We start from the raw sequence: 18634 nt of genomic DNA, 5'->3' as shown, positions 1-18634 counted from the left end.
TTCAAACATGTCCAAGCAAACTTCTTATAATCATCAATATGTTAATGAGATAGTCATCACTAATATATCATTTAATATTTTAGAAGTGCAGACAGCAATATTAGAATGTTCTGAGGATGGTCTAGTTAAACAATTAATGCAGTGACAACACAAACTAAGAAGTTGCTAAAACCATTATTTTTTGCCGTTGCATGTCTGGCATGGTTCCAGAAATAGAGTAAGAAGGCAATCATATCATGTTGTACCACTCACCATTACATGTTGGAAAAGATGAAAGTTTACAGACCACTGAGAATCTGAACAAGCAGCATGAAGTATAAAATATGTTTTAGTTCAATCACAAGTTTCATCACTAGATAAAATGATTGCTTGAAATCTTCTGGTATACATTATGCAACAAATGAAATAAAATTATCTCCATGCTCTTTTCTTGTTTTAAGACCTACAGAAGTCCCAGTGGCAAGTGAGAGTGTAAAGACAGGAAAAAGAGTGACATGGACAAAAAGGAAAAACAAAGAAGAGAGGTGAAAAAAAAAAGAGGAGGATGGGGTTTGAACCTTTTATAGATTTTTAAAATCCAATTAGTGAATCAGATTTAAAAGTAAAGAAGCTTCACAACAAGCCGTTGACAAGCATGTGTAGCCGTTAATCAACCAAGATACAAGAAAAACTGGTCAAATATTTTCCAGTGGAACAGTATTCCATCAGAAAATCCTAATGGAATGGAACCAAAACCTTCCATAAGAACACAACGACGTCTTGAAAAGTTTTGACAGAAACCAGGCAGAAAGGCAGGCTAAATAACCAACATGTCTCTTCATCTTTTCTCTTGTCAGCCAGATGGCTGGTGAGTAGCCTGCCAGGCTCCTTGGCTTTTAGTTTTCATAGAATCCTTGACTTCTTGCCTGATGAGCTGCCAAACAGCTGGAAATCCAGGTCTCCAGGATCTCCTAAGCTTTTTGGCTTCTCATGGTCTCCAAGCTCTCAGGCAGCTGCTTTGCATGGAACTTAAGGCCCAAGGCTCCTGTGTGAGGGAGATAAAGGCTACACCCTTTGCTTCCTGGCTTCCATGTTACGTGTTTTACAGAAACTAGATTCCTATATTTGTGGACATTAAAGACCACAGGGAAACCTAAGTCAGTCCATTTAGGATCTCCAAGATGGCTGTAGAAGGCCCTAATAACTCCTGAGAGTCAGTCCACTAAATCAGGTAGCCTGTGTCAAGAGTCATTGGTTTAGCTGGTTTAGTATATACACTGCAAGCATAGCAGTCACTTATGGATTCACCGAGTCAGGTCTGGATTCCTGGGCTTCTTAAATCTCTGAGGGCCCTGGTTCTCTGAAACACTTAAGAGGCAAGCAAAAAATTCCTTTTTGTCTCTCTTATGGTACGCTTTTGATGCTTGGTTAATAAAAAAGCTTAAAAATTTGGAATATCTAAATCCTGATACTAGGGAGTAAAAACTGCATAAAATGAGAGCAAATACAGAGAAGTATGTATGACAGATGTAAAAAATTATCATGTCTAGAGAAGAAAAAGAGAAAAATGGAAAGAGAGCAGTTAGAGCACTAAGTTTGAACCAAGGTCTCTGTGTAAAATTGTGAGAAGGACAGCAAGGCAAAAAAAGAAACTGGAAAATGCTGTACATACACAAGAAGGGAATTTTGACATTTTAGGCTTAACCCAATAATGGTACATAAACAAAAGTGCATTGGTAGTACTTAACCAACATTTTTAAAATGTAAAACAAAGGAACAACAGTATGCAGTACAGAGCACTGCATCTTTATATGCTATAGTTTTAAATTAGTAAAATGTGCAATCAAAGCATCTTAATGTATTTAAAACAGCAAATCGTTTTATTGTTTTTTAAATATTAGAAGATTTCCAATTTTGACTACAACTACATTTCTTTGTTATTCTTAGAAAAGAAATGCTCTCTGTGGTTTTATACATATGGTTATGTTAAGCTTTCCATAACATGCAGAATCTATGTAAGAATAAGTCATCAGCAATATATTTTCTACCCAGAGGTTAACTCCAGGCTGGTCAGCTGCAAAACTCACTTACTCATCATATAACACTGTTGTAGGACTGAAGACTAACTGACCTTCACACATACTCATTTTGTGACTTTTCCCTCTAAAACCTGGTTTAGTTTTCATTTGGTTTGGGAGTTTTTTTGTGTCAGCATGAGCATTCTCTTTCCCCTTATGAAAGAAATAGGCAGACAATTTTAGATGTCTCATCTTCTTTCATCACACCCATGACTGTCTCCTGTAGAACTGAAACCATGATGTATCAGAAAAGGGTGAGATGTCATTCCACAAGTAAATTTTAAGAAAACAGAGTAACTTTCTCTCTCTTGTCTTTCAAACCCCCGTCTCCAACTCTTTACTTAAATTATTTTGACAGACAAAACACAGCACTGTAACAGCTACTAAGAAATAATTAACTCTACCCTAGCTGAACCAGGAAAACTCCATACACAGATGGCTTAATGAAGTTACTTAAGAAAGCCTCACAGTTGTAGCTATAAAAAGGCTAAAGCCGAAAGTTGAAAGTTGATATGCACGCACATGGGATAGAAAAACATGATGCCTGACATTACCATTTGCAGTTTAATGTTTGCACCCAAAACTCTATTAAATATGAGGACAGAAAATAACCTCTAGAACTTTTTTCCTGTTTCTTTTCTTAAATTTATTTAAAGATTCTAGTTGAAAGTTCCTCTGTGAGGAAATAGGAATTTTCATACAGACTCAAGCTGGCAGTTTTCCTCTTATTGGCACAATGCATTTGGGTGATTTTTATAATAGCCCAAATTACATCTTTGTAGAATTTCTCCAAATGTTTATGTTTGGGCTGATGTATATTGGGAGAACATTACAAGTACTGTTTTTCAAAGAAGCATCATAACCAAATATTGCTGTTCCAACATCAACAGAGTTGAGTAGACTTCTCTTATTCATTTTTCATAATCATTTGTGTTTCTTGGACAGTGCTTACACTTTGCTACTAGCAATGTGCCTGCCATAGTATTTTGCTTTTGAAGTAAGGAACTAATTAGTAAGAATCTGCTTCTGTTAAGATAATTCCTTGAATTCCTTTGTAACAAAAAATATCACTTAGCTACATCATACTGATAAAATTCTATTCTATGGGAAGTACTCAAACAGATTTTGGTGAGAGTAAGCATGAAAGAGAAACATAATCACATACTACAAAATACCTGTCCTATCAAAATTTTTGATTAGCTTCTAATATTTTTAATATACAGAAAATAACCTTTAAGTTGGTAAAATGAAAATATCTGTGCCAAAAAATGGATGTTACATTACATTGTTATAAAAAATTGTTTATAATCCTACGAACAAGTTCAGTTTCATCTGTGAACCTCCACAACACAGAAGAGAACCACTACAGCTTCCACAAAAGAACAGAAAAAGAAAATGGACTCCATTCTCACAGCTATTTGAAACACAGTTTGCAGTCCTAAGTACAGGCTTAGAAAGGCCAGAACACACATAACCCTTTAAAGTCATGAACTTATTACAGCTTTTAAATCAAATACTGCATAAACCAAACTGCTTCTTAGAAGATTGTGTAATTTGTTGAATAATATTAACTTTGAACAAAAAAAAAAAACAAATTCTCTTTAGATAGAAATAGTTGCTGCACTTCCTCAGTGTGGCTGTAGTTGCTGCTTTATACATATTTCTTTCTATTCAGTGTCAGTGGAAAGGGTATTATTGGTAGGTTTGTTTCAGTGAGCCACTTGGCCTCAGTGTCACACAAAGAACTCTTTGTGGGATCACAGATTAGCATTAGGGAAGGCAGCCAGTAGAGATGAAAGGAGAATAGCTGCACTAAGGGTGTACATAGCTTGCACTCATCAAACACCCCAGGGAAAAATGAAGAAAAAAATCTATGCAATGCATAATTTCAGTGGTTGTCCTCTATTCTCTTTGTTTCTGAAAAAGTGCTTTTAGTGGAAGTTCTAGCAATTTGCAGTTCTGCTCTGGCACTTCAAGTCACAGAGTCTTACACATAGGAAATATTACCTCAGTACTGAGATCAAGTAGTATTTAAACATTCAGTTTTAGCAATATTGATCAAGTGAGAGGCAGGTATATTCGTATCTTTATAGAGAAGACGTTTAGACTGCACCATTAGGCACCAAAAAACATTACTGCACAAGACTGCACATTTAGAAAAAAAAGATGAAAAGACAATTCAGAATAACCAGCATGTGTGAAAAATTACAAGCAAGCTGTCATTGTAGAAATCATTGGGAAAAAATAAAAAATGCTTGAGTTATAAAAAGCGAAACCGAGTTTTCTCACTATATATCCATATATCTCTATATCCATATACCTCTATATCCATATATCTGTATCATCGAATCATCTAAATAAATTAATAGCAGCCACACAGTGCTCAGTTCCAGAGAGGAAACTGCCTGCAAAGGATGCTACAGATATCTAGAACTTTAAAAGAATTACTATTCTTTACACAGTCAGGATCTCCAGTTCTGTGTAAAAGGATATATATTCTTGGTATAGTATAGAAAAGATGTACTAAATATAGGAGTAAATCAGAAATGGAAGCTAGTACTGTAAAAGGATTAAGATATAAAGTTAGGAAATTTCAAATGGGAAAGAAAACCTTGCCCATTTATTTTACCATATGTCAGTGCTGAGAATTCAGAGAGATGACTTGCATCTTATCCTCACTATTTTATCTCTATTTGGAAACTGACATGAAATAAATGAATAGCTCAGTCTTCTGTACACAACTGACCTGCACAACCACCACTATTCACAACTGGCACTTTTTGTTGGCAGTCTGAGCAGAAAACCTGAAGATTACATTGGCACTGAGTCTAAAATATGCTCTGAAACCAAATGATGGTCTCTTGAGAACAACACAACTGAACTACCTGTGCAATTCACAGCCTGTGAGTTGACGTTTTCTGTTTTCAGCATTGTCAGATTTTCATCATGCTTTATTTGGGAACAATAAGCTTGGGTTACTATAATATATTTGTCAATAGACAAAACACTGTAAAGGCAAAACAGATTAGATAATGGGTGCTAGATGAAGGACTACCTGCTTTTGAAAAGTAAATATATATTTTTTTAAGCAGTCAACAGAATGAAATAGAGTGTACGTAGCAAACAGCAAAGTATTGCTGGAAATGATCCAAATATAAAAATTATACATGAGTATATATATAACAAAACTGTTACTTTAAATACTTTCTTACCTTAGCATTTGCAACACAAGGACAAAGAGCCCAAGCTGCACTTGCTTGAACATCTGGGTTAGGATTTTTCAACAATGACCATAGCAAGCGAACTCCATCTAAACTGTCAATTACCCTATTGCAGAAACAGGCCAAAAAAAGGGAACATTAATTATGGAGTATACAATGTTGCATCTCAAATTACATCAGTTTGTTTGGAACACTGCTCTAAGAAACACTGGAATGATTCTGACACTGTTTTGCTTTATGCAAGTGCTTGTGTTTTATTGTCAGCTAATCGCCATCAACATACTCAACAAACAGTGCCCACTATAACAGATGGGTGCCAATAAATGATGTAAAGACAGAATGTTTTCTAACTAAATCTCATTAATGCTGTTTATTTTTTTCCCGCACTGTCATTCAGAGTGCTTACAGAAGATAAAGTAAGCTACATTATAACCAGAACTCATAAACGTGAAAACAAGCATGTGACTTTTTAACGATCTGCATGCAAAATGAAATCTGAATTTGAGCATACTGGCTTCTTTCATATAGTAACAAATACATTCCAAAACAAATATTTATGCCCAAAACTATGTACTTAACTTTTTATTCAGTCTATGCTTAATGTATTTACCTTGCTCTACAACATATTTTAAAATACTATGTTTCTAATCAAGCATTAGAAATTAAAATGGTCACACCACAGAGCATCCTTTGTTGGGCACGAATAACGTGTAACTTGTTTCCCATATGTTCCTTCCTAACAAGACCAACACTAAGCACACCATGTTATAGCTACTTAAACATACTATAATCAAAGTATCTTCATGACTAGCTGAGAAATGAATTATCATCAGAATCATCTCTACACCATCTGTGTTATGTTTACATATTGATCAGGCTTGGGGATCATAACTTCACATTACATTCCAGTGAACACCCAAAATGGAAAGGAAGGTCAGACAAAACTTAACAGCCTTTACCAACATGCCTTTTTTAAAAAAACCAGTTAATCTCAAAGCAGATGAGCTAAAGTTGAAGAAAAGCAAGCACACCTCCATTGTCTAATGTCAAAAGTGAAAAATCCATTGCTTATAATGTGTTTCTATCTTTAATTGTAAATGCAAGAGAATTCAAACCACATTTTTAAAACAGCTTAAAATAGCAGATAAAGCAGCTCATTTGTGTTCACTATATATGCTTTGCCAGGAAAGTTTAAAACTAACTACAAAATGAACTTTGTATGTAATTCTATCATCATTTGGAGAAGAAAAAATAAATAAGGACATGAAGTCTGTCTAAAATAAGCAAGGACTTTATTCATAACATTTTTATGCAAACTGTTTAAACAACTATGTTTTTCAAAATAATACTTTTTGAACAAAGCTATGGTTAAGCTAAAAAACTCTTACGTTTTAAAAGATCTGTCAGTTTCAGTATAGTTTATTTTACACACTCAGCTCCAAATCAATTGCAAGAAAATCATCATTCAAAGGACAAATTCAGAAGTCTTAACACAAGAAAATAAAACAGCAGGAGCACAAACTACACAATCACACATATATGTCCACATAGTAATGATGACTTAAGTAAAAGCTTCAAAACAAATTTTTAAGTCCCTCCAAACCCCAAACACTTTTAAGCAATTTTAACATTACTCTCTTGTCATTTCAGAAAGTACAAGGAATTAATTTCCTATATTGGAATTAATTAAAAAGAACCCATGAATCTTTCCTCTAGTCAAGCAGAGTACTGATCATTTACCAACATGAGGTACTTCCTCCCAAGAGGGGCTAAATATAAATGACCCAGCTCCAACAAGTATATAAAAATCAAGAGATAGAAGCCAAACACTGAGCTCAGATTTTTCCACCACACTTAAAAAAACAACCTTTAGGTTGATTTATCTTTCCTTTTTATTTTTTTTAAAGCTTCCTTTTCAATTGGAAGTTTACTTTCATTTTCTTTTCAGTTTTCTGGTCTTCAGTATTTCAGGATAATCTAGCCTCTTTTTATCGTTAATTTTCCTAAGAAGAGTTTTGCCTTTTGCTTCAAGACTGGAAAGACCAGTTGTCTTAGATCAACAGAACCCAGCTCAGAATATGCAAAAGTATAGTTTCTCTGATCATTCATCATACATAAAATTAAACTAAGAAACAGTAGAAACAAAACAATAACATCTCCAAATCACATTGTTCATCACTGATTACTTGCAGTTACACTAGATTAACACAAATAAAAAGACCCCTACATACAGGAATGATGCTCTTAAATTCTCACTCCGGAAGAACTATCATTGTGTAATCACCATGCAAGAACAAACAGTATTTTCATCTTGCTGAAAACATACATTTGCCAATCTAGAAAGCACTGCTAAAGAGTTCAATTTCTTAATCTTCCTATGGTTTCACTATGCAATCCAGCAGATGAAAAAAATGGGTGCTGAATGAGTGCATTTGCCTTTACAGCAAAGGGAACACTAAAATAAATGGTCCTGAAAAATGTTTCCTCTATAAAACTGCTTAGACATTAACTTCCTTCCTATGTAAAAATTCCTTTTTGAAGCTGACAAAAAATACACATTCAGTTTTCCTTACGAATAAAGAAAGAAAGAGAGAGGAAAATTTCAGCTTTGATGGCATAATGCTAAGCAACATTATGATTTGCTTTTGCATATAGTTTTTGTATGTAATTTTCTTTCCACAATGTATTATAACATTATTAGCAAGATAAAGTAATAAAGCTTCTTACCACAATAAATACAAGCAAATATAATATAAAATTTACTTTCGTTGGCATTCAATTCTGTACTCATCCATAGTTAGCACATTATTCAGTCTGTGGCTTCAGTCACTTAAGTAATTTATTTTATAATAATTTGTTGATATTATGATGACAAAATTAATCTACACTAAAATCTGGAGCAAGAAACCACTCACGGGACTGTTAAAAGACAGGTTTCTTTATGAAAGTGCAAAACATTTTCTTAAAGCTGAATGGAATCTCATAAAAGCTGAAATACCACAATATTTAGTTGATATAAAAGTATTAATATTTAATACTTCAGTATTCAAATATTTAACTGCTTTATTGAATAGTTGATCTGCTATTCTATGTATGTATATATGTAATGTATTTTATGTACAAGACACTATTAATAGTCAAAATCTTAACAGATAGGAAACTCATTCAAAGTAGAAATGTAAAGTTTATTATAAGACACCTGGTCTTTCACTGTAAATACATAAAAATACATGAATATGTGGAGTTTAAAAGCAAGAGCCCAGGTTCTGAACTGTTGTGCCTCTACTCCTTAGTATAGCCAAGGCATCTCACAACAGAACTGGGCTACCTCTTCTAGCTCAAAGCTCTGTCACAGACTGATTCTGTTTGATCACTGATATAATTTAGAATAGGTGTGTATTATTCTGCTCCTCAAAATAACCAAAAGAAGTTGCAAAGGCAGAATTCTGAAGAGGAAACTCCTGTCATGTGCTCTGTGCTGGCAGACATGATTAGAGCAGAGATGAATGGATCTTTTCAGCTGGCACCATCATTCCTACCAAAAGGCAGCTGCAAGGTCTTACTCCTGCTCCCAACACAGAACATGCATACTTAGGTTCTATGTACACCACACATATTCTGTGTAGGGTGTACATAGAATAGGTTTTATGGGCAAATAATTTTAATGCAACTAAACCCATTGAGAGATTACTGAAAATTTTAGGTTAGTGAATTGGTATTTGTTATTTGACCAGTGCAGATCGGTCAACTTAAGATAATTTTTTAATTACTTTTGTTCTCTGTTCACAGGCAAAAGTTGCCTAATGAAGACTTTTCACATTATTTAAGAATCTCGTTATCATTATATCATTGAATATTATGAGCAAGATATGGCTTACAATGCTAGAAATTTACTTTGCTTTTTTAAATATATCTGAAATTAGCAGAGCTGTTAATCTGAAATAATACTTTTCTTTCAAGTTAAAACTTAATATTGAACATTTCCAGTAGAAATGTCAACAAGAATTGCTTAAATACACAAGTGTACACACAGCCTAGACATCTGTTTGTCATATCTATCATCTTTCTCTGCTAAAATGTTACTTACCAGAACTTTGAGAACTTCAGTTTAATTGCCTGCCAATTTAGACCACAAATACAAATGTAAATAAACAAAGTTATACTGACTCTGTATTGTGCTTGCTGGTAAGATTACAGGGTCTAATTCTGTCAGAATGTAATCGCATCTTTTTTGAAACCACAATTTAGCATTTTTCTTAAAACTTTCACTAGCTGCTGCTGACTGCTTTGAAAAATAGTATTATATACCAATGACTCAAACTCCATCTGCTTGGCTAAAATAATTGTACATTTTAGTTTATAAGATTCTAAGCGCTCAGTTTTGAATGCCAGCAATGCAGTCTGTGGATTTTCAAATGGAAAGGGCAAATGAAAACCTAGTGTCAGTTAAAGAATAAGCACTAGTCCTTCGTTTTTAGTTAAAGAACGTTAATAACCTATAAAAAGTTCCTCAAAAAGATAAATATACAGTACCTGGTACAGCAGACCCAGTATGGAGAACAGCTTCATGCTGCCTTCATAAGAGTAAGGAAGTTCAGTCACATAATTATGTTGAGTATTTTAGATAAGTCAACTTATTTTTGGCTGTGAGAGAAGCTAGCTGCTGTTTTTTATTTTAAATAGCTCAATAGAGTTAGTAAGAACCACATAATTGCTTCAAGTTGCCCTGAAGTAAAAAAATTGGTGCAGAAAAGTAACACTAGTGTACCTTCCATTCAATAGTTGCAAGAGTCACACTGTAAACTAGGAAACATGCAGAAATAAAATATATAAAAGACATAGAAGATATAGATTCACCTATGCCTATCTATCAGTCTCTCTTAGCCAGCGCAAGCTTCTTCCATGGAACATAATTTAATCACACAATATTTCCCTCAGAACTTAACTGCACTGGTTCATAGATCATTCTCAGCTTTTTCTACTCCATAATGATGCCTTATTTCTTATATCAATCCCAAACTCTTCATTACATATCTGAATCATTTACAGGAATTTTGTGAGGTCTACTCTTGGTCTGCAAGATGTCCTTATGGACATTAAAAGTAGAAGACTACTAAACTGAATATTTAATCTCTAAGCCACACTGTTAAACACACTTGCAGCTAATGAAATGTAAGAATATATCTGAAAATTCTCAATTCTTATGAGGGCCTAAATTTTTCTACATATGAAATTCAATGATAGCAGAATCCAGGAAAATCATCATAATTTTCAAAGCTTCCATAATGCAAAACTAAAAAAAATTACACTGTAAAGAGAGTCTGTCTGTACCATATGACAAAAAAATCCCAAGCCTCAAGACCTGCCAATGAAATATGTTAGGAAAAAGGCAATGGAGGAGAACTGATAACCTAGAACCTGCCAAACCATTCTGAGAAATAAGTGATTATGAAATAAGAAATGTAATAGGGATCCAGCTACATGAATCTAAAAACCATAAATACCTAAGCATCAACCTGCTGCAGCAGAAAATTCTCATCACCTGTATATACTTACAGGCTACAAGTGGCTTTGCTCAGCTTCTTTCTAAAAGGCAATCTTGGCACATTTCCATACCCTTGTTAAGATGTGTCTTTTTGGTTAAGAACTTCAGAAAATAATTACAGAAAGACACTGACTTTCACAGTAGTTTCTAACAAGGCTATTTATTGTTTTAGGCCCCAATTTTGTAAACACGGAAGAGTCATACTACAGATTCTCTCTGTGTGTGTATTTCATCTTTGGTGACTTGTTCTTCCCCAAAAGGAGAGCACTTTGGATGAAGAGATACAATTTCAACTTTTCAACTTCTGCTGTACTGGTCTGAGAGGAGGAGAAGAGAGAGGAATGGGCATACTTTTTTTTTTTTTTTAATTTATTTATTTTCTTGGTTTTGTTTTTCTTTTAAGAGAAAGGTGAAGGTCAGTGGTGCGGGGAAGTTGCTTGTAAGTGCCCTGTGAGAGGCAGAGCAATTAATCAAGTAAATAATTTAAACATATGAGCAGTTACACTGCTGTCAATGTTTTAACTAAGCATTATTTTTAAACATTTTGTTGAATTAGTATCAAATTTATTACCACTTGGATGAATCATGCTTTGGGAAAAAAATAGCAGCATTATCTCTTCTACAAGCATAGCTAGCACAACACATCAGGTATGTGGCACAGTCATGCTAATAACAATTTTTGTGTAACTTTTTTTGTAGTAGCAAAAAGTATATTCACACTTATTTAAGATCTTGCTTACTTGCTAATGTTTTGAAATACTTTTAGAAACACTTCTAAAGTTGAGAACTCCACCAGAGAATGTTTTATATTAACTAAATTCAACATTTGATTTCTTTGTTCATGCTTTACAAACTCTGTAAATGTAAATTTTGTCCTAAACCTGTACTTTCCCCTTCTTAAAGACAAGACAGACTTTGTTCTATCATAATTTTAGCAGCAACTTACATTTTTTTTATGCTTATTCTGAACACATTCCAGTATGAAGCTGTTCATACTGGATACTACAAGTGACAGTTCTGAGTACTGGAGTATATGTGAGGTTTTATAAATATCAATTTATATTTATTGGCATTTAAGTTTCTCAGTATTTGCAATGCTAATTCTCTTAGGTTAATATATCATGCTAAAGGCTGATTTTTTAGTGAGAAATGTCATTTAAATGATTTCATTTATTTATACTTTTATGCTACATGGCTAACTGCTCATACAACCCATGTTTACGGTTGTGTACCATCCAGCCTTTTGCCACTGGGTGACAGCCAAAGCATGAAAACAAAAGCCTTATTCAGGAAAAGAATTCCCTGCACTGCTATATGAATATCAAGTGAATTATGCAAATCAGAACAGGAGGAGCTTAATAAAACTCTCTTTTTCCCTCCCTTATGTATAAGGAGGGAAATATGCTGAGAATCTTGAGGTAAATATCCTTGTAAGAGAACAGTAAGTGCAGCAAATGCCGACCTCAACATTTAACTGAAACACTTCATCATAAAACTCAATGGTCTTTGTAATTTGTACAAATCTACATCACAAAATCAATGACTGTCTTTTTCTTTGATTATGCAAAGGAATAAGAGGGGACAAAAGGGTCCAAAACTGACTGAGTTCCCAAAAGGAATGATGGAAAGGGACAAAAGAGACATACAATACAAGTAGTACTGTACTACAAAAATATTAAGTATATTTTCATGATAGTAAATGTGCACATTTCCTTTTAGAATAACTTTCTCTAAGTTAGTCTATTTTTAATGACTTGAGAACAGAAGTAAAAACAGAGGGAAAACCATGGATGGACCTATCATGCAGCACTTTAAAATGGTGGTTTTTAACTCTGAATTTTGACTTTAACAAATATCAGTTTACTAAAGCTTTATTTGATTTTTCTCAAAATGCAAAAGCTTTACATTCTATACATTTTCCTAGTAATTCTTTTTATCTACAGCAAATTTACAGTAGGATGTAACTAACCCACACAGTTCTGTACAAAAACAAGAAGTAAAAAAAAAAATTTAAATCAGATTAGAATTGACGATATTTGCATCCGAATAATGGAACTGTTTTTCAATATTTAAAATGCTATGAATATTAATAACTTACGCCATATTTTCAGGTTCCATTGCACAACCTCCCACTGCTTTGTTGACATTCACAAGCAGGGCACGATTAGTTGCACTCAGCAACTTCACCATAGGTGCGATTCCACCACATCTGCGGATAGTGCCTCTATTTTCTTGCTCTTTGCAGCATTCTCCCAGGGCTCCAATGACATTTATAAGGACCTCTTCAGGCTGATCAGTAAGCAGTGTGACCAAAGTTTCTACGGTTTTATATTCCTGAAATCTAAAAGACAGCAATAAATCCAAAGTTGTTATTTTTGGTTTGTTACCACCAAAAGCTTAATTTTACAATTAAAGTAATATTATAATTGAAGTACAAGTTTTAATTTCTGTATGTAAATCATCTTGCTGAAGAAATCCCAATGCAGGTAAACCATTCCAATCACTTATTCTAAGGGTGACATACAGCCTAATTTCTTACTCTCCCTTTCTAACTACATTTCTACAATTTAGCTGTCTTGGAACCTCCTGAGTAGTTTGGAGCTTTTTCCAAACTTAACAGGTGGATGCCACACCTACAAAGAGCTGAAAACAAACCAGAAGTCCAGCAATTACTCTGCTATCCTTACTTCCAGCACTTTTTCCTGCTATGTTAGCAACAGCTGGAGTATTATTGTGCCAGACCCTCCTCCACCTCTCAGAACCAATGGATTGCCCTAATTCTTCACCAAATATGAGCCTTTAGAGAGTTTATCCTGAGCAGTTCTATACTTAGTTCAGGCCTAATGCACTGCATTTTCCTAATGTCAGAACCATAGTTCTAGTACACTTGCAGAGCACAATCTTAGATTTCAACTTGTAATTAAGAAAAAAGTTGACAGAAACTTGACTTGACTCCTATATTAATACTTTCCTCAGTCTTCATAGAACTTTTGATACTGAGCATCAAAAATATGGTTTTTAAAATCTTGAAGGTCCTATCCTACAAAGAGATGTGTGCTAAACCTCAAAAGTGCATCTTTCAGAACAGGATTTTTTCTTTGCTGTTGGAATCATTTTCTGAGGGTTTTTTGTTAAAAACTTAGGGGATTCTTAACACTTAACAAATACTGCATCTTCCTTTTATACATTTTCTGACACACCTTGACAGTTCCATGTGGTAGGTATATCAAGCTAGACCTAACCTGTATATAATCTAATTATCATAGAAAATTTCTCTGAGGGTACTGAGTTCTCATTTGTGCCTTCTTCCCAGCCCCTAGCTTCTGGGAATATCTACTTGAGCACAAAAACTATTTTCCAGGAATCAGTTGCTCATGTGTCTTTTCTTTCATGCAAAAAAAATACTAGTATTTCTGAGATTTTTAAGGCATAACTAGACGTTTCAATAAAAATTAATCTTTCCAAGATGGATTATCAGAATAATAATTAAAATAACTGAGAAATGAGAAACTTGGTTTTCACAATCCAAACCTTTGCTGAAAAGAGAAATCTTCCTCTCTTGCTTCACTGTAATTTGGAAGTATCCCTACAATTTTTTTTTTCGAGAATAAACATTAACAGCATAAAAAAAGAGCAATAAAGTAAGCAAATAACTTTAAAAACAAGAGAACAAAACTGATTTTTGCAGTTAGTTCAGCTGCTTCACAGATGGAATGATGTGAGCTGGCTCTGCACCGGGCAGGCTGCTCTCTGACAGAGCTGCTGGCTCGGGCCATCTTGTGTCCAGGAGCAGTATGGCTGCTCCCACGCCAGCTGCACCCGCAGCTACACGGGCACAGGCACCTGCACCAGCTCACGCTGAGTCAGCACAACATGTCAGCAGTGAACTCCACGTACAGGAAATACTCTGGAGCACTTCAGACATAATTAAGTGCCCCTGCAGGAGCCAGCAGGGTTTGTTAGTTCTAGCTTGAAGCCAGACTCAGGCTCATCCCTCCAGATCTGCTTAGGTGTTTTCATATTATCCTCACTCCCTTTTCTTTAGTGCCCTCCCATCTTGAGTTTGGATAGGGTTTACTGCCTCAGACTCAGCACTACATAACACGTGAATTCAGCTGGAGCTGAGCCGGGCTAGTAACCTTTGTGGAGCATCAAGCACTCGCCAAAGATATGTGAGTAGCCCAACAAAAATCTGTTTGCAGTTGGACAGAATTATTGGCTACAGCTATGCTAATAAATAAAACAGGCTAGGGCTCATTCTCTAGCCCTGAGGACAAGAAGCACAACATAGTATCCATATGGCTAAAATCTCTTATCCTCACAATGCAGGGTGGCCTCACCCATTCTGCCTAATGGGAACAATCTGTTGCCTGCACCGTTCCCAAGGAGTGTCTGGGCATTGTCTGGGAGAGCGTTTGCTGGCAAACTGTGTAAGGGACTGTGCTGGCAGTTAAACAGTATGGATAATCCTAACACAGAGCCCGAAACCTGAAAGATTTGGCCCTGTTTAGTTTACTAGTACAGAGAGAGCCATTCAGTCTGTCTCATCACTAACTGATCCAAAATCAGGATACCTCTGCACAAACCCAAAGTCCACAGAAAAGAAGGTTACATCCATATGAAAAGTCAGGTTACTGTGCAATTAAGAATACAAAAGAGCAGTAGGACAACAGTAGAGGACATAAAGACCATAGATCCCTATACCAATAGTTTGGGGACTCTTTTAGAACAGTAAAAAGCCAGAACGTGAAACCTGGCAATCTTCCTAATTTTTACCCAGTCTTTATCTACCCTATGTGCTTATCCAGCCAGATACATTTAATTAGGCCAGCAGGATGACATTACCTCTTACTCTTTCTAACCTTTCTACATGCTGTACATACAGAGCAGCATAATTTCAGCAGGAAACCTAGTACATATGCAGTGGAGCCAGCCTCCTTTTTTTAGGTAAGGTGCATGAATTTGTTATATTAATTTTAGATGAGAGGATAAAGTGTTCTCAACATTTAAGCTGCTCCACAGACAGTGGAGAGTGACAACTCTTACTAACACATTCTCAGATAATTACTCAGAACTCTGGCACTGAGAGATTGCTGGTACCCACAGTAGAACCCTCATCAGTTAATTCCACTCATTTGGAAGCTGGGTCTCCAGACTAAACAACTTTTTTGAACCTCTTCTGTAGTCAAGAAAGGCCTCTAGGCTAATTATCCTAGACTCCAGTATATTTCTAATATGTATTAGATATCTACTCTACAATGAGATAATTTGGTCTCTTTCTCTCTTGATGTAAAACATTTAATTTAAGTGTACTAAGTACTCTCTCTACCATGGAGCAGTGATTCTGGCTTGTAAGCTACAGACAGATGGGGGAGATCAGATATGACCAGGTGTCAGATGATTAGTATGTACTAGTACACCTCCTGACTCAGTGTCCTACAGCTTAGCTAGAGGCACCACTTGTCTCCACTGACTGTTAAGATTCTAGGAACTTAACACTGTCTCTATCCTGATGAAGTCAGGTGGCAATTTTTTAAGTACTATAAAAGATAAGTTGAAAGCCCAACTGATTATAAAGACTGACTTTGAAGAATCATGATACAACAGTTTTGAAAACAATAGAGGGTCATAGAATCAAAACATGATAATGTAATAAATGCTTGTTAAATTAAATTGTTACTTTAACACATTTTCTCTACTGATTGCACATTTCCAGATTGCTCCTGTCACAGCTGCCAAAAGTTGTTTGTTTTCACTGTTATCAAGCAGAACAGACAGTGGTTGTAGACCTTCATGTTTTCTAACCAGGTCACGTGTTTCTTCATCTTCTGCACACTATAAAAATATATATATATTAAACATATGTAGCACATAAAAATGTGTCAAATAATGTCTTCAAAAGCTAGCTAAGTTACATTGTAACTAGTAAAAGCCAATAGAGAAGGAAACATAAATATTGTAGTCAAGTATTTTAATTCACTAAAGACTCACTAAGAGAGTTTGACAATAAACTGCTTCAGTATATGCAGCAGTGTTTATATTGTCACATTGTTGACTTTAGAGGCAAACAAACAAAAAAACCAAAGCAGCTCTAGGCACAGTATGCCTCACCTCTCTCCACTGGTTACCTGTGCAACTTAATCCTTGCACACAAGAAGAGCAAGAAAGAACCTAATTATAACACTAAATTCACAACACCTCAACAATTTTTACACAAATGAGAAATAGTGAAATTAAGAAAATTTAAAACTGACAATTACACTAAAACAAAGGGCTAATCCTGATTCTGATCTACTGATTATAATACAATTACCTTAAATATGGCACTTGCACAATGCATCTGGAGCTCCTCATGTTCACTACTCAGATTTTTCACTAGGTCCTCAATCATGCCTTCTGTCCTTATTGCAAGTCTGTAACTTGGCTAAAAAATAAACCGCATCTTTTAAATCCTGCATATTAACAGTTAATAGGTCACAAAAACAATACAATATTACAATTATAGGGTTTGATATTGAGAAGCCTTGTACTTTATGTAAGCACAAGTCATCATTGCCTTGAGACTACTACTGAAGATCTCAGAGGTAAGAAAATACAGACATTCTCTGCAGTGCTCTTCAAATCACCTGTAAAACGAGGTACTGCACTGCCTATCTTGTAGCCACTTGGCTTACACAGAATGCAGAATATTCTGAAAGGTGTACAGACTCCCTGCTCAGACCCAAGAAAACAAAAGATGCTTCAGAATGGGATCAAGAAGTACCCACTCACTTCATCGAGAACCAGCAGCCAAAACAACAGATCTATTCCTAAAACAAGGTTAGAAAAACATGTTCTTAGAATTAACATTTTTAGTGATATTTTCATCCAAATTTTAACCTACAGGTATTGTAACAGGGGATCATTTTTTAAGTGGGGAAAACATCTGTGTAAGAAATGCATTTAGTGTTCCTTCCAAGTTAAGCCATACAAGAAACCCTCAAAAATGACACCTTCTCAATATATACTTACTGACATTAAAACCTGCCAGGTTTGTGTCTCATGGAACACACATTAATTTGTGTAATTCAAGAAGCTAATTTTTAACAGACAAAGTGTTTAATAATGTAAAATCTCTTGAAAAAAAAATGTATTTTGTGCCTCAAATTCACCAAGACAAATTATGTATATTTTTTATCTGAAATGCAATACACCTCAAGTTCAAATGAACATACAGGATCATAAACAGAATCATTTAGGTTGGAAAAGACCTGTGAGATCATTGAGTCAAATCAATCATTATCGCAGCACTGGGAAATCCACCACTAAACTACATCCCTAAGTGCCACATCTGCACATCTTTAAAGTAACTCCAGGGATGGTGACTCAACCATTCCCCTGGGCAGTCCATTCCAGTGCTTGACAACTGTTTTGGTGAAGAAACTTTTCCTAATATTTAATCTGAACCTCCCCTGATTCAACCTGAGGCAATTTCTTCTCATCCTATTGCTTGTTACCTGGTAGAAGAGAACAACCCCACCTGGTTCCAGCGTGCTTTCAGGTAGTTGGAGTGAGTGATCAGATCCCCTCTGAGCCTCCTTCTCTCCAGGCTAAACACCCCCAGCTCCCTCAGATGCTCCTCACCAGCCTTGTGCTCCAGACCCTTTCCCAACCCCATTGCCCTTCTCTGGACACACTCCAGCACCTCAATGTTCTTTCTGAACTGAGGGACCCAGAACTGAACACAGGATTTGCTCAGTGCCTAACACAGGAGGATGATCACTGCCCTGGTCCTGCTGGCCACACTATTGCTGACATAGGCCAGGATGCCA

General features: G+C 35.4%; 1 protein-coding gene across 1 annotated transcript in view; it reads right to left on the bottom strand.

Moving 5' to 3' along the window:
- ODAD2 (outer dynein arm docking complex subunit 2) overlaps positions 1-18634 on the bottom strand; it is a 67108-nt gene that overhangs the window by 28604 nt on the left and 19870 nt on the right. Inside the window, 4 exon segments of the mRNA XM_066337847.1 lie at positions 5270-5384; positions 12922-13164; positions 16504-16658; positions 17137-17247. Coding sequence (XP_066193944.1) covers positions 5270-5384; positions 12922-13164; positions 16504-16658; positions 17137-17247 — 624 coding nt within the window.

This window comes from Sylvia atricapilla, chromosome 1 (genome assembly GCF_009819655.1).
Source record: "Sylvia atricapilla isolate bSylAtr1 chromosome 1, bSylAtr1.pri, whole genome shotgun sequence".
In the NCBI taxonomy this organism is placed as follows: Eukaryota; Metazoa; Chordata; class Aves; order Passeriformes; family Sylviidae; genus Sylvia; species Sylvia atricapilla.
The sequence above is the reverse complement of the archived record's forward strand: the minus strand, read 5'-3'. Positions and strand labels throughout refer to the sequence as shown.